Source organism: Ammospiza nelsoni, chromosome 23 (assembly GCF_027579445.1).
Source record: "Ammospiza nelsoni isolate bAmmNel1 chromosome 23, bAmmNel1.pri, whole genome shotgun sequence".
In the NCBI taxonomy this organism is placed as follows: Eukaryota; Metazoa; Chordata; class Aves; order Passeriformes; family Passerellidae; genus Ammospiza; species Ammospiza nelsoni.
In genome coordinates, this window is record NC_080655.1 from 1,298,019 (window position 1) to 1,311,136 (window position 13,118).

General features: G+C 56.4%; 1 protein-coding gene across 1 annotated transcript in view; it reads right to left on the reverse strand.

Annotated features, from left to right (window-relative positions):
- The window catches only part of CR1 (complement C3b/C4b receptor 1 (Knops blood group)), a 39,680-nt gene that overhangs the window by 19,329 nt on the left and 7,233 nt on the right, over positions 1-13,118 (reverse strand). The window contains exons 15-37 of the mRNA XM_059487725.1: positions 12,788-12,840; positions 11,724-11,817; positions 10,908-11,087; positions 10,143-10,325; positions 9,802-9,981; positions 9,496-9,678; positions 8,829-9,011; positions 8,488-8,667; positions 8,182-8,364; positions 7,738-7,956; positions 7,275-7,466; positions 6,937-7,036; positions 6,369-6,454; positions 5,271-5,465; positions 4,798-4,977; positions 4,515-4,706; positions 4,280-4,379; positions 4,038-4,123; positions 3,333-3,527; positions 2,660-2,842; positions 1,371-1,553; positions 1,033-1,215; positions 755-937 (exon numbers count right to left, since the gene is read on the reverse strand). Of these exons, the coding sequence (XP_059343708.1) occupies positions 755-937; positions 1,033-1,215; positions 1,371-1,553; positions 2,660-2,842; positions 3,333-3,527; positions 4,038-4,123; positions 4,280-4,379; positions 4,515-4,706; positions 4,798-4,977; positions 5,271-5,465; positions 6,369-6,454; positions 6,937-7,036; positions 7,275-7,466; positions 7,738-7,956; positions 8,182-8,364; positions 8,488-8,667; positions 8,829-9,011; positions 9,496-9,678; positions 9,802-9,981; positions 10,143-10,325; positions 10,908-11,087; positions 11,724-11,817; positions 12,788-12,840 (3,696 nt within the window). The remainder of the gene's footprint in view (positions 1-754; positions 938-1,032; positions 1,216-1,370; positions 1,554-2,659; positions 2,843-3,332; positions 3,528-4,037; positions 4,124-4,279; positions 4,380-4,514; positions 4,707-4,797; positions 4,978-5,270; positions 5,466-6,368; positions 6,455-6,936; positions 7,037-7,274; positions 7,467-7,737; positions 7,957-8,181; positions 8,365-8,487; positions 8,668-8,828; positions 9,012-9,495; positions 9,679-9,801; positions 9,982-10,142; positions 10,326-10,907; positions 11,088-11,723; positions 11,818-12,787; positions 12,841-13,118) is intronic.

Consider the following 13,118-nt stretch of genomic DNA (forward strand, 5'->3'; position numbering starts at 1 on the left):
AGCAGTGCCACCAGCTTATTCCCAGTGCCACCAAAGCGAGCACAGCTCCTGCTGTGGTTCTCTGCATGCCATGCAATCCTGCAGGGTGGCAGGTGTGCCTGACCCAGGGTGAGCCTGGCATGGGTGGAGGCTGAGCCTGGCACAGGATGGATGCTGAGCCTGGCACAGGGATGGAGGCTGAGCCTGGCACAGGGATGGAGGCTGAGCTTGGCACAGGATGGATGCTGAGCCTGGCACAGGATGGATTCTGAGCCTGGCACAGGGATGGAGGCTGAGCATGGTACAGAATGGATTCTGAGCCTGGCACAGGATGGATTCTGAGCCTGGCACAGGATGGATTCTGAGCCTGGCACAGGGATGGAGGCTGAGCATGGTACAGAATGGATTCTGAGCCTGGCACAGGATGGATGCTGAGCCTGGCACAGGGATGGAGGCTGAGCCTGGCACAGGGATGGAGGCTGAGCATGGTACAGGATGGATGCTGAGCATGGTACAGAATAAATGCTGAGCCTGGCACAGGGATGGATGCTGAGCCTGGCACAGGGATGGAGGCTGAGCCTGGCACAGGATGGATGCTGAGCCTGGCACAGGGATGGAGGCTGAGCATGGTACAGAATGGATGCTGAGCCTGGCACAGGATGGATGCTGAGCATGGTACAGGGATGGATGCTGAGCCTGGCACAGGATGGATGCTGAGCCTGGCACAGGATGGATGCTGAGCCTGGCACAGGGATGGATGCTGCAGCAGCCCCACCTGCACAGCGAGGGTAGGGAAGGCTCCAGTTGCCCCAGGCCGTGCACAGCACCGAGGGGTCCCCGAGCAGGGTGAAGCCAGGCTGGCAGCTGTAGCTCACGGAGGTGCCACTGGTGAAGTTGGTCCCGGGCTCGGCGCTGAGCGTGGCGTGGGCGATGACGGGGGGCGGAGGGCAGGGCCGCGCTGCCAGGGCAGGAGCAGAGAGCAGAGGTTTGTTTAGGGGTCGCACCCTGAGAAAAGGCACTGGTTCCACAGCAAAGCCCGTCACACCGGCTCACCTGGCTGGCAGGTGGGCACAGCGGGCACCCAGCGGCTGTCAGGCTGGCACTTGGCCCCACGGCTGCCCCTCAGCACGAAGCCTGGGTGGCACTGGAAGGTGACGTTGTCCCCAGGGTGGTACACAGCCCTCCGGCCCTCAGCCACCTCCCCGTCCTTGATGCTGGGGCTGCTGCAGGTGATCACTGCGAGGGAAAAGCAGCACAGCTCGGCTGGGGGCATGGCTGGGGGCACGGCTGGGGGCACGGTGCCAGAGCTGAGGGTGCTCCTCTGGTTTTGGGAGGCCCTGTGAGGGCAGTGCTCTCCCTTTGCACTGAGAGTGGCAGCATTTGCAGCTCACCTTCACAGCGGGGGTAAGGGATGCTCCAGACTCCCGATGGCAAGCAGGAAATCGTGCTTTTCCCAGCCAGGAGGTAGCCTGGGTCACAGTGGTACCTCACTGCCATGCCAGGGATGAACTCTGCCACCCCCTTGCTGTCGTGCTGGCCATTCCTGATAGTTGGAGGGGAAGGACACGGTGGCACTGCAAGGAGAGGAAATCATCCCAGCTAGCCAAGAGCTGGTACCGCAAACACCCCTGTAGGGTGAGGCAGCCTTTTAACTTTGTGCTTTCCCTTTAATTTCTGCCCAACACCAACGAGGGTGTCACTGAATGATATTTCCATCCTACCCTCTCTTACCTTCCAGCCTTCATGTTTTCTGGGCTTATTGACATAAAAATGATAGCTTCTCACTATTTAGGCAACTACAGTGGTTAGTTTCCATCTGTGGCCCTAACAACTTGCTCTGGTCTTTCTATGGTTGTGAATGATATCAGGCACCAGCCTGGATTTTGTGGATTCATTTAAAGGGCCCTACATTTAACAAGGATCTGAATCACAGAAACACTGAAATTTGAAAAGCCACTACCCCATGTCCCAAGTGCCACATCCACATGTCTTTTAAATCCCTCCAGGGATGGTGCCAGATGATGCCCACACCTCCCCAGGCAGCCCGTTCAGGGGTTTGGGTGGGGATCAGAAGGATGGCAGGACACATTATGTGAATGTTTTTCCTTCCCAGCCCCTCTACCTCCTTTACAGGGGTTCAGAAATCAGCTGCCCCTCATTTGCACTTACACTTCTCACAGCTGGGGACAGGAGGGTGCCACTTGCCCCCAAACTGGCACTGGGACTCCTGAGAGCCCTTCAAGGCATAACCAAAGTTGCACTCGAAGATGATGATGTCCTCCAGGTTGTAGGTGGTCTCTGCCTCAGCCACTTTTCCATTCTCGATCTCTGGCCTGGTGCAGCCAATTGCTGGAAGGGAAGAGCACGAGGATGTGGAGAGCTGGGGATGTGAAACCCCCTCCTGGCTGTGGAGGGGCACTGGGCAGGGACAGCACCTTCTGCTGGGCCTTGCCATCCCTGTCACGGGCATTTCAACATTTCTGACTCCTGTTCTTACACTAAATATCACTATTCAGCTCTTCCTGAGCGTTTGTACTCAGCGGGAACAGAAAGGGAAACCCACAGGGGCGCAGGGGGCTCCTCCTGCCCCTGGCACCTCTGCTCGCTGCCCGTCCCTGGGGATTTGCTGGCAGTGATTACACCAGGAGCCGAGGAGGAGGAAGGAGCCCCAGGAACGCACCTCGGCAGCGGGGCTGGGGCCGGCTCCAGGTGCCCCGGGCCGTGCAGCGGATGGAGGCGTTGCCCAGCAGGGAATAGCCCTCGGCGCAGGTGTAGAGCACCACGGAGCCCGGGCTGTGCCTGGCTCCGGGGCTGGCACCGTGCTGCCCGTTGGCGATGCTCGGCGGGGCAGGGCACCTCACCTCTGCCGGGAACAGGGAAAGGCAGGTGAGAAATGGGGCAGGGCGAGATAAACACCAAAACCCCCAACGTTTGAGAGCAAAGCAGCGAGATAACACGAGTGCAATCAGCCTTATTGCTGATATGTAACTTTCCCAGGAACTCTCCTTAGCTCTTTGCTTCAGCAGAAACCAACATCCTGGTTTGTAGAGCTTCTTCAGAAGCAATAAATCAAATTAATTTGTAATGAAAGCTGAAGCAATAATTGTACTCCCCCACCAGCATCAAAGAGGAAAAGCTGTTACACTAAAGCGCTAGCAAATAAGCGTTTTATGCTTTAAAAAGTGATTAAAAAATAGTAAATCCTCCGAGTTGTTTTGAGCACTGACATTAACTGCTGTGAATACATAAAATCAGTTGTGTGAGCTGTGTCCCCATGGGTGCAGGCCCTGCCCCAGGCTGTCCCTTGTGCCAGGGCCAGCCAGAGCTGGCTGTGGGCACACCCCGAGGCGTACCTTGGCACCGCGGCACTGTCCCACTCCACGTGCCACGCTCCCCGTCCCCAGAGGTGCAGGACAGGGAGGTGTCTCCAGCTGGGGCCAGCCCCGAGGCACAGGTGTAGGTGACCACGTCCCCAAGGGAGAAGGTGTCCCTGGAGCCCCCGCTGTGTGTCCCGTTGGGGATGGCCGGAGGGGCAGCGCAGGTGACACCTGTGGGCAGGACAAGGGGACAAGGGGGAGTCAGCACTGCCCAGGAAGGGCACACACAGTGCCCAGGAAGGGCACTGGCAGAGGGGAAGCCACCTCAGCAGTGACACCTGAATCACCAGTAACAAAGTTTGCATGGATAAAATGACGCATGGGAATGAAATCTGTCCCATCCTGTGAGTCACTTCCTTGCTGCCCATGTTTGGAGGTGCTGGGACAATTCTTACCTCCCTTTCCATAACCATTGGTGACACAGAGAGAGAAACTGGCCAGTGAGAGATACTTACCACTGACAGGCAGTTTAAAACATTAATGTTTCTTCCCAGTTTGGACCAGAATAAATAAAAGACCTTTGAAACCATTCTCAGAAGCATATCCAAAACCAAATGAAAAGGAAATATTTTACACATTCAGTGACTTGAGAAATCTTTTGCAATAAAACCTTTGGCTTGAAAGAAGTTCCACTTTATCTTATAAGCCATCTCCAAGGGCCTGTTGTGGTGGCCTACTTACGCTGGCAGACAGGAGGATCCCCACTCCACGAGACATGTGTGCCAGAGACCTCACAAATTCTCTGGGAGCCTCCCACCAGCTTGTACCTGGACCACACAGAAGGATTCATTATTTTAACAGTGAGATTTTTTATATTTGAGATTTCTTTACAGCCCTTGCAAGTGGCAGCCAGGAGTTCTGACTTGGGAACTTGGTTGCGTAAAGCTGAAAATCCACTTCACTCTCACCAGGGCAGGACTCACCCTTTGTCACAAGTGTAATTGATTTTGGACCCGAGGAGGAGATCTGTCAGGACAACAGCTCTGCCATTCTCTGGGTTCCCTGGGTTGGGGCACTGCTTCTCTGGAAGGGAATGGCAGCATCCATCAGTCCAGCAGGGATGGCACCAGAGAGCAGGCAGAGACACCCTCAAAGCTGGGGAAACACTGAAAACAGCCAAGCCTCCCACTTCAGGCTTCCAGCACTTGCAGGACGTACTTTTACAGAACTCCAGTGCTGCTGACCACGTCTGGTTGCTGAGGCAGGTGATGGCTGGTGACACACCCAGGAGCTGGCTGTAGCCAGGCTGGCACTCGAATTCCACCCTGCTCCCCTCAGGAAACACTGTCTGGTTCCTGTAGGGCTCCTTGAGCTCGGCAAAGCCCAGCCTGGCAGGGGCTCTGCAGGCAGCTGCCAGGACAGAGAACAGCCAGGCTGTTGAAGAGCCACAAAAGGAGGATTGGGAGAGCAGGGGAAGGTTAAACCCTGCTGAGACACTTGCCCTGCTCGCAGACGGGCACAGGCGGCTCCCAGGTGTTGTTTGGCTGGCACTGGATCTCTCTGTGGCCGCGAATGGCATAGCCTGGGTCACACTGGAAGGTCACGGTGTCCCTGTGTGCGTAGGCAGCCCTGGCAGCCACGATCCTCCCGTGCTGGATCTGTGGCACGGGACAGCTCGCCTCTGGAAAGGAAAGAGGTGCAGTGCTCAGAACAGACCCTCAGGCAGAGCTGGGCACTGTGAAGCCACCAAGGGCTGCAGTTTTAAGACGCTGAAAATCATTTTCCTAGAGAAGATGATGATCAAACATTCCAAGGGGAAAGGGGAGCAGGGTGGCACCCCAACCTCCCCTGCTCTGCTGGTCCCAGCCCTGGAAGATGCTGGAGCAATAATTCCAGCTGGCTGGAGTTTCCCAACCCGGAGCGGTGCTGGGGGGATGCCCGGGGGTCCCTGCCCCCTCGGGCAGCCCAGCCCACCTCCGCAGGCCGGCAGGGGCTCGCTCCAGACGCCGCTGTGGCCGTCGCGGGTGGTGCAGTGGATGGAGGGCTCCCCGTGCAGCGGCAGCCCGTGCTCGCAGCTGTAGGTCACGGCCGTGCCGTAGTGGAACTCGCTCTGCAGCCGGCCCGAGTGCTGCCCGTTGGGGATGTCCGGCGGGGGCTCGCAAGGGATGCCTGCAGAGGGGCAGAACCTCAGCTCAGCAGCAGCACCGCAGCACCTGTGGGGCGCTTCTTGAACCCCTCAGGCTGGGGGGCACAAACATTTCTTCTAAAGATAAAATGAAGTGACCTCCCAGGTTGGGAACAGGATCCCACCCCCTGGCAGGTAGAAAGCAGAGCAGTAATCAAAACTCTGTGGAGGAAACACCTGCATGCTTTGCATATGCTACTTTTTAAGAAATAAGAAATGGAGTACTTATTTAGCACCACTTGTGTAAAATCCGGGTGCCAGGTTTTGGAACAGGCACAGTCTGTGTGTCACTTGTGGTTCACACCTACCTGGAGAACCTGGGAAATGCTTTAAAACCTCAGAATGTACCAGCAAATGTTTCTTTCTTCCGTGTGAAACGGCCCTGATCAGCCGCACTACTTGATCAGCAGAGAAAGCCCAGGTGGGATTGCTGAGGAGCAGCGCAGCAGCTCTTGGGCACTCACCAGTGGCGGAGAGAGGGAACAAACCCCCGGTCTGGGATTTTGGGATTCGCTGCTGGCCCTGGCTCAGTGCTCTGCCTCTCCCTAGGACTGACCCTTGTTCTCTCTGGGTGTGACAGAACAACCCCTAAGCTGAAATGTGTTCCCTTCCTCTCCTGCAATGGGCTCCTGGTGTCAGGCAGCAGCAGGATGCTCAAGCACTGCTGGAAAAGCTCCAGCCGAGGTGTTGCTTTCCATAATCCCCTCAGCTTTGGGATCTTGTACCTCTCCCACACTGCTTTCTTATGCCTCCTAAACCTTCTTGTAATTTCCCTGCCCACAGAGGGGAGAATTGCCTGTGAAAGCTTTGATTGGGAAAACGTGGCAGACGCTGCTGGAAAATATTTCCCAGATCCATGCAAACCCCCAGAACCACAAGCTACTCACGCTGACAGAGGGGAGTGTGGCCAGTCCATGCAACACGTCCCCCAGAGATCTCGCAGCGTCTGCTGGCTTGTCCAACTAACCTGTGCCTGGTGGTAAAAGCGTTGGTCATTCACCCCAAGCCATTTCAGATGGAATTACTGCTCCTCCCAACCACGTGGGATGTGGGATCAGCCCTGCTGGCAGCAGAGCCGTGGCCCTGGAGGGGAAATTCCTTCCTTGCTCTGCCTGACCCATTTCCCAGCATTTGTAGGGGATATATATATATATAAAAAATATCCATTTTATATCTATATATAAAATATATAGATATCCATTTTATATATATAAAAGATATATACATATATATTATATATATATACATTTATTTATACATATAAAATATATATGTATACACATATATATAATATATAACCATTTTTATATATCATATATATAAAAATAGATATACATATATATATATATAAAACCAATTTTTATATATTTTATATATATCCAGAATCCATTTACTGGGAGTGAATGAACAGGGCTTAAAAAGGGGGACACTTACCTAATCCAAAGCAGGACTTACCCTTCCTCACAGCTGTAAACCACTGTAGAGCCAAGCTGGAGATTTGTCAGGGAAACAATCTTGCCATTCACAGGCTCGCCTGGGTGACTGCACTGTTTCCCTGGGGAAGGAAAACACCCTTATATCCTGCCTCTCTACATCACAGCACCAAATATGCAATTATTCCTCCAGTCCCCTGCCCACATTCCCAGTTCTCCCCACATGGGTTTCCAATTTCAAAGAGTTACATGGCTTTACTAGTCACATATTCAGAATAACACCAAGGTTTTGGCAGCATGGACAGAACCTGAGACCTGTTCCTCCTGCAACAACAGACACCAAATCAAGGAGCTATTCACTTTTACAGAACTCTAGTGCTTCTGACCACACTCCTCTCTCAAGGCATGTCAGAGTAGGTGACATTCCTGGCACTTTTGCGTATCCAGGGCGGCAAGTGTATTGCACAGTCTTCCCAACAGGAAAATCAATGGCATTCCTGTGCTCCTCATTTAGCTCAGCAAACTGTAACCTTGTGGGAGCACCACAAGCACCTAGTGAGAGAGAAAAGAGATGTGAGAAGCAGGCAGGACAGGCACATGGGGGCAAGCACACAAAGAGCACTGTTAGGAGGAAAGGGGTTTGGTTTGCCTTGTAAAAATGTTCATTTTGATTAATATAGCCATTAATGAAGACATTTTCCCAAAGGGCAGCAGAGGATTAGGTTCTTATTCCCAGGATAGGCTTGAATCTTCCCCTCAAAGGGTTTAACAACATTTTTTTAAACAGGATTAGGGGACATAAAACAGCAGTTATGTCAGGTACCTGGAGACCTGGTGAAGGAGGTGTGGTGGGGCAGTGCTCTGTCACACACAGGAGCAGGGGGCTGCCAGCTGCCATCCTCCTGGCACGACAGGCTGGCACTGCCCTGCAGGCTGTACCCATCGTGGCACCGGAATGTCACCGTTTGCCCGGGGGCAGAGAGGAGCCCGTGGCCACCAACTTGCCTTCCGTTGGCTACGATTGGAGTGATGCAGACAGTGCCTGGAATGAGGGTGTGCAGGGGAGTCGGAGCAAGAGAAAACACAAAACCAGCGGCTGTTAATGTTGGAACCACAACATCAGCGCGAAGTCCACACAAACCTCCCCAGCTGTAGGAAGGCTTGGCACTAATTGATTCCATGATACACTTCACATGGAATTAACCCTCTTGGAGGATCTGTTTGCACTGGTGAGGGTGTCCCCTGAGGGGACAGAGCCCGGGCTCACCTTCGCAGCGAGGCCGGGGCTGGCTCCAGTTCCCCGATGCTCTGCAGGTCACAGCGGCATTTCCGACCAGGTAATAGCCGGGATCGCAGCTGTACCTCACAGACATCCCAGCGGTAAAAAACGCTTTGTCCCGGCCGTTGTGATTTCCATTGGCCACCTCCGGAGGCATCGGGCACGGCCGGACTGCGGGAGGGAGATGGGAAATTGAGCTCAGCGAGAGAACGGGGAGCGAGGGGAAGGCAGGCAGAGTGATGTGCGCGGAGGGGTTAAACCCCTGCCTGCACCCCGATCCCGAGCAGCACTCACCCCTGTGGCACACGAGCTCCGGCGGGTCCCAGGTGCCCCCGGGCTGGCACCGAGCCTCATCGGAGCCCTCTGCTGCATGGCCGGGGCGGCAGCCAAAGTGCAGAGTGTCTCCAGCTCTGTAGGTGCTCTCTGCGTTGTGCACCTGCCCGTTCTGCACCTCGGGTACCTGGCAGCCGATCGCTGTGGGGGCAGCGACAGCGCCCTTTAAATTCGCTGCATCAGGAGCGGGATCCTCACGCACAGAGCCCTGCCCTGCCCTCAGCGCCACAACCCCCTGCCCCGACCCTACAGCACACCCAGCACCCTCCTGCCCCCCAGGCCAGCAGAGAGACCCCACAGACCTTCACAGCGGGGCAGGGGCCGGCTCCAGAGCCCCGAGTCCGTGCAGGTGATGGACTCATTGCCGAGCAGCTGGAAGCCCTCCCTGCAGCTGTAGGACACGGTGACTCCGCGGGGAAAGCTGCCCGAGGAGAGCCCGGAGTGCAGCCCGTTGGCGATGTTGGGTGCCCGGGGACATGTCACCTCTGCAGAGGGAGGGAAAGCCTCATCAGGGTTTGGGAGAGGAGATTCTGGGGAGCCAGCTCATGTCAGAGTTTGGGAGGACAGAGGGCTCAAACCCCAGGTACTGCCAGCTGCATCCTGCCAGCAGCCTTTGGGTCTCCTGTCTCTCCTCTGATTTTTCTGGACAAAGAGTATTGAAATGATCCATTTTATCTCAGCTGGTCTCCCTCTAACAGCTGGTCTCCCTCTAAAAGCTGTGTCCCCCGGCTATGCCCATGCCTGGTCTCCGCACTGTCACCATCCATGGATATCACTGGAGCACAGGGAGGAGGGTGCTGGCTCTGCACTCGTGGATTTTAGCTTGTTCTTTACATATTTTAAACCCGTATATTTCATTAAAAGGGAATTTAGTCTCTCGCTGAAGGTCTCGGTGGATTTGGTGAGGGTGTCCCCTGTGCACAGAGCCACAGTGAGTTTGTCCCCTGAGGGGACAGAGCCCGGGCTCACCCTGGCAGCGAGGCCGGGGCTGGCTCCAGTTCCCCGATGCTCTGCAGGTCACAGCGGCATTTCCGACCAGGTAATAGCCGGGATCGCAGCTGTACCTCACAGACATCCCAGCGGTAAAAAACGCTTTGTCCCGGCCGTTGTGATTTCCATTGGCCACCTCCGGAGGCATCGGGCACGGCCGGACTGCGGGAGGGAGATGGGAAATTGAGCTCAGCGAGAGAACGGGGAGCGAGGGGAAGGCAGGCAGAGTGATGTGCGCGGAGGGGTTAAACCCCTGCCTGCACCCCGATCCCGAGCAGCACTCACCCCTGTGGCACACGAGCTCCGGCGGGTCCCAGGTGCCCCCGGGCTGGCACCGAGCCTCATCGGAGCCCTCTGCTGCATGGCCGGGGCGGCAGCCAAAGTGCAGAGTGTCTCCAGCTCTGTAGGTGCTCTCTGCGTTGTGCACCTGCCCGTTCTGCACCTCGGGTACCTGGCAGCCGATCGCTGTGGGGGCAGCGACAGCGCCCTTTAAATTCACTGCATCAGGAGCGGGATCCTCACGCACAGAGCCCTGCCCTGCCCTCAGCGCCACAACCCCCTGCCCCGACCCTACAGCACACCCAGCACCCTCCTGCCCCCCAGGCCAGCAGAGAGACCCCACAGACCTTCACAGCGGGGCAGGGGCCGGCTCCAGCGGCCCGAGTCCGTGCAGGTGATGGACTCATTGCCGAGCAGCTGGAAGCCCTCCCTGCAGCTGTAGGACACGGTGACTCCGCGGGGAAAGCTGCCCGAGGAGAGCCCGGAGTGCAGCCCGTTAGCGATATTGGGTGCTCGGGGACATGTCACCTCTGCAGAGGGAAAGAAAGAGTCCTGTGGGTCTGTTCTGTGCTGCTGGCACAGCTCGGTAACAGCAGGGTGAGCTCCTGAATCCTGCTCTGGGCTCCATTTGCTGGGTCAAGGCTTCAGTTCACTCCAGGTGCAGCTGCCCCTGGAAGGAATCACTGGCAGTGATGAGAGTCCCGACAGGACAGCGGGCACATGGCAGGATTTGGGAGGGATCCACACTGATGTGGAAACAGCGAGAGCAGTGAGAAATTGTGATTACTCTGCACTCCACAATGAAGGTGAAACTGCCCCACATCTGCCCAGAAGCAGTGTCAGAAACCCCCGGCATTCAGACCCTGCCGTCCTTCAGGGTTAACCTCTCCCCATCCCTCTCAGACCCCCAGACAGGGCACAGCCATCCCCATTTCCCACCCCAGCCTGTCCCACCGGAGCTGTTTCTGTTTCTCTGCCAGCCAAGCTTGGGAAGGGCAGCAGGAACAGACCCACGCCAGCTTTGCCTTCCCAGTGAATTTGGGAGGACACAAGAGGAGCTTTCCCCGCAGCCAGCATTGCTCCCAGCGCTGGGACACTGGTGTGCCACTCACCCTTTCTGCACTCGGGCAGAGGAGGGTCCCACCTGGAGGCAGCCCCGCAGGTGCTGCTGCCCGGACCCCGCAGGGTGTAGCCCGCGGTGCAGGTGACGCTCACGGTGTCCCATGGCCGGTAGGAAAAGCGGAGAGGGGACACCCGCCCGTAGGGCACACGGGGTGGCGGGCACCGGGCAGCTGGAGGGAGAGAAGGGAAATGCTGACCTGGCCAGCCCTGGGGTGCTGCGGGGTGCCCGTGGGCACTGGGGGCTGCAGCTGGGCTGGGGTCCCGGGGCTGCAGGACCCTCCCTGTGCTCCTCGGGCTGACAAAACCTGCGTGTCCAGGATTTCATGTCAGCACCCAGCAGGGTCAGGAGCCTTTCCTGGCCCTCCCGAGGGCTCAATCCAACCCAGGAAATCACTGACAGGGCAGCCCAGGACTGACCCAACAGCCCCCAGGGATCTGTGCTCTGCCAGGGGATGGGGGTGCCCAGCCAGGCTGGGAATGCCAGCTGTGGCTCTGGTGACGTGCCAGTTCTGGCTCTGGTGATATGCCAGCTGTGGCTCTGGTGATGTGCCAGCTGTGGTTCTGGTGATGTGCCAGCTGTGACTCTGGTGATGTGCCAGCTGTGGCTCTGGTGACCCCAGAGGGTCTCTGCCATCATCAGAGGAGCTCAGGGCTCTGTGATGCCAAGGCCACCTGGGAGCAGTGCGGGGCTCCCATTTCCCCCCACAGAGAAAAGCTCGGGGATCAGCGAGGACAGAGCAGTGAGGAGGAGCAGGAGGGCTGTGGGAGGAAGGCCCCAGAGGAGCAGAGCTGCTGCCCTGCCTTACCTTGAGCCCCGGGCGTGGTGCTGAGGAGCAGAGCGGAGCTGCCCAGCAGGCAGAGGGTGAAGGTGGGCACCATCCCTGGCACAGGCGGCAGCTCCTGCGGGCACGGGGCAGATATGGGCAGCCCAGTTCCCCCCAGCGCCCCCGTGGGAGGAAGGAGATGCTGCTGGGGGACTTCCCAGGACTGTGGGACAGGAACCTGGGGGCTCCCCAGGACGTGCAGCACAGCCAGCACCCCGAGGAGGCTGCAGGTGCCCCAGGCTGCTGCTGCTGCTGGTTTGGGCAGGGGAGGATGTGGAAAGAGGGGTGAAAAGGGCTGGGGGCAGGCAGAGGTGCTGTAGCTGCGCTGTGCCCATGGAGCAGAGTGTCCTCCTTAGGGGAAGTGTCCCAGGCTCTGTCCCAGAGCCCCAGGGGATGGTGGTGGCACCTAAGGGGTGGGATGAAGGTGTCCTAAGGGTCACAGCAGTGAGGAATTCCCTCTTCCCATAAAAACAGGACAAAAATTGGGGGCACAAATCCTCCTGACCCGACCCTGGGCTCATCCCTCCCCGCTGGCAGGAAAAATAAACCCCCAACAGGAGTTTTGGATGAGGAGCAGCCCCAGCAGCTCCAGCTGCCCACCCCACACAGGTGACACTTCCTGAGCCTGAAGCAGGCAGCGAGACAGGAACTGATCAGTCCTTTTATTTATTTTATTGACAGAGAGCTTCCAATACTTACAAATCCAACGTTCACACTTCAGATTGCACTTGGTGATTTGCGCTCAGATGACAAAGAAAAATGATATGCAATTGATTACAAATGCAGTAAATAAACCCTCTCCAATGGTAAATTTTGGTGACCACACCTGTACACAGTTTCAGCATTCACAATTCCTTTCATGTGATTGTGGGGAGATAATTCCAAGCTGATCCCCAAATCACATGTTAAATCATTTGGAAAAAAAATCACTTTGGAATATGCAGTGTGAATAAACGTGCTGGGATTAAAATAGCAAAGCCAAACACAACCCAGAGCTGAGAGCCTTTAGGTTGTATTTTGCCCTTTTAGTCACTCACGTGGCTTACGGTAAAAGAGCAATAAAAATAACCAGCAATGTGCAAGTGCTTGTTCTGCAGGGCTGAAGGAACAGGATCTGCAGTGCCCCTGTGACAGCTGAGCAGGACAGGGCTCTGCTGGGGAGGGAGAACCTGGGGGCCTGCCTGGAACAAGGCTGATGTGTGCATGGAAATGGTTATCTGTGAGTTTCCTTCTTATTAAAGGCATGTTCCTGCCAGCAGGGGAAAATGGAGAAACCAAAGGTCTGTAGTAGGCACATTTGGGTGGTTCCTGTTCCCAGTGTGCTTCATGAGAAGCTCCCAGACGGGTGATTTACCTCTGCAGCAGACAAAACCCCAA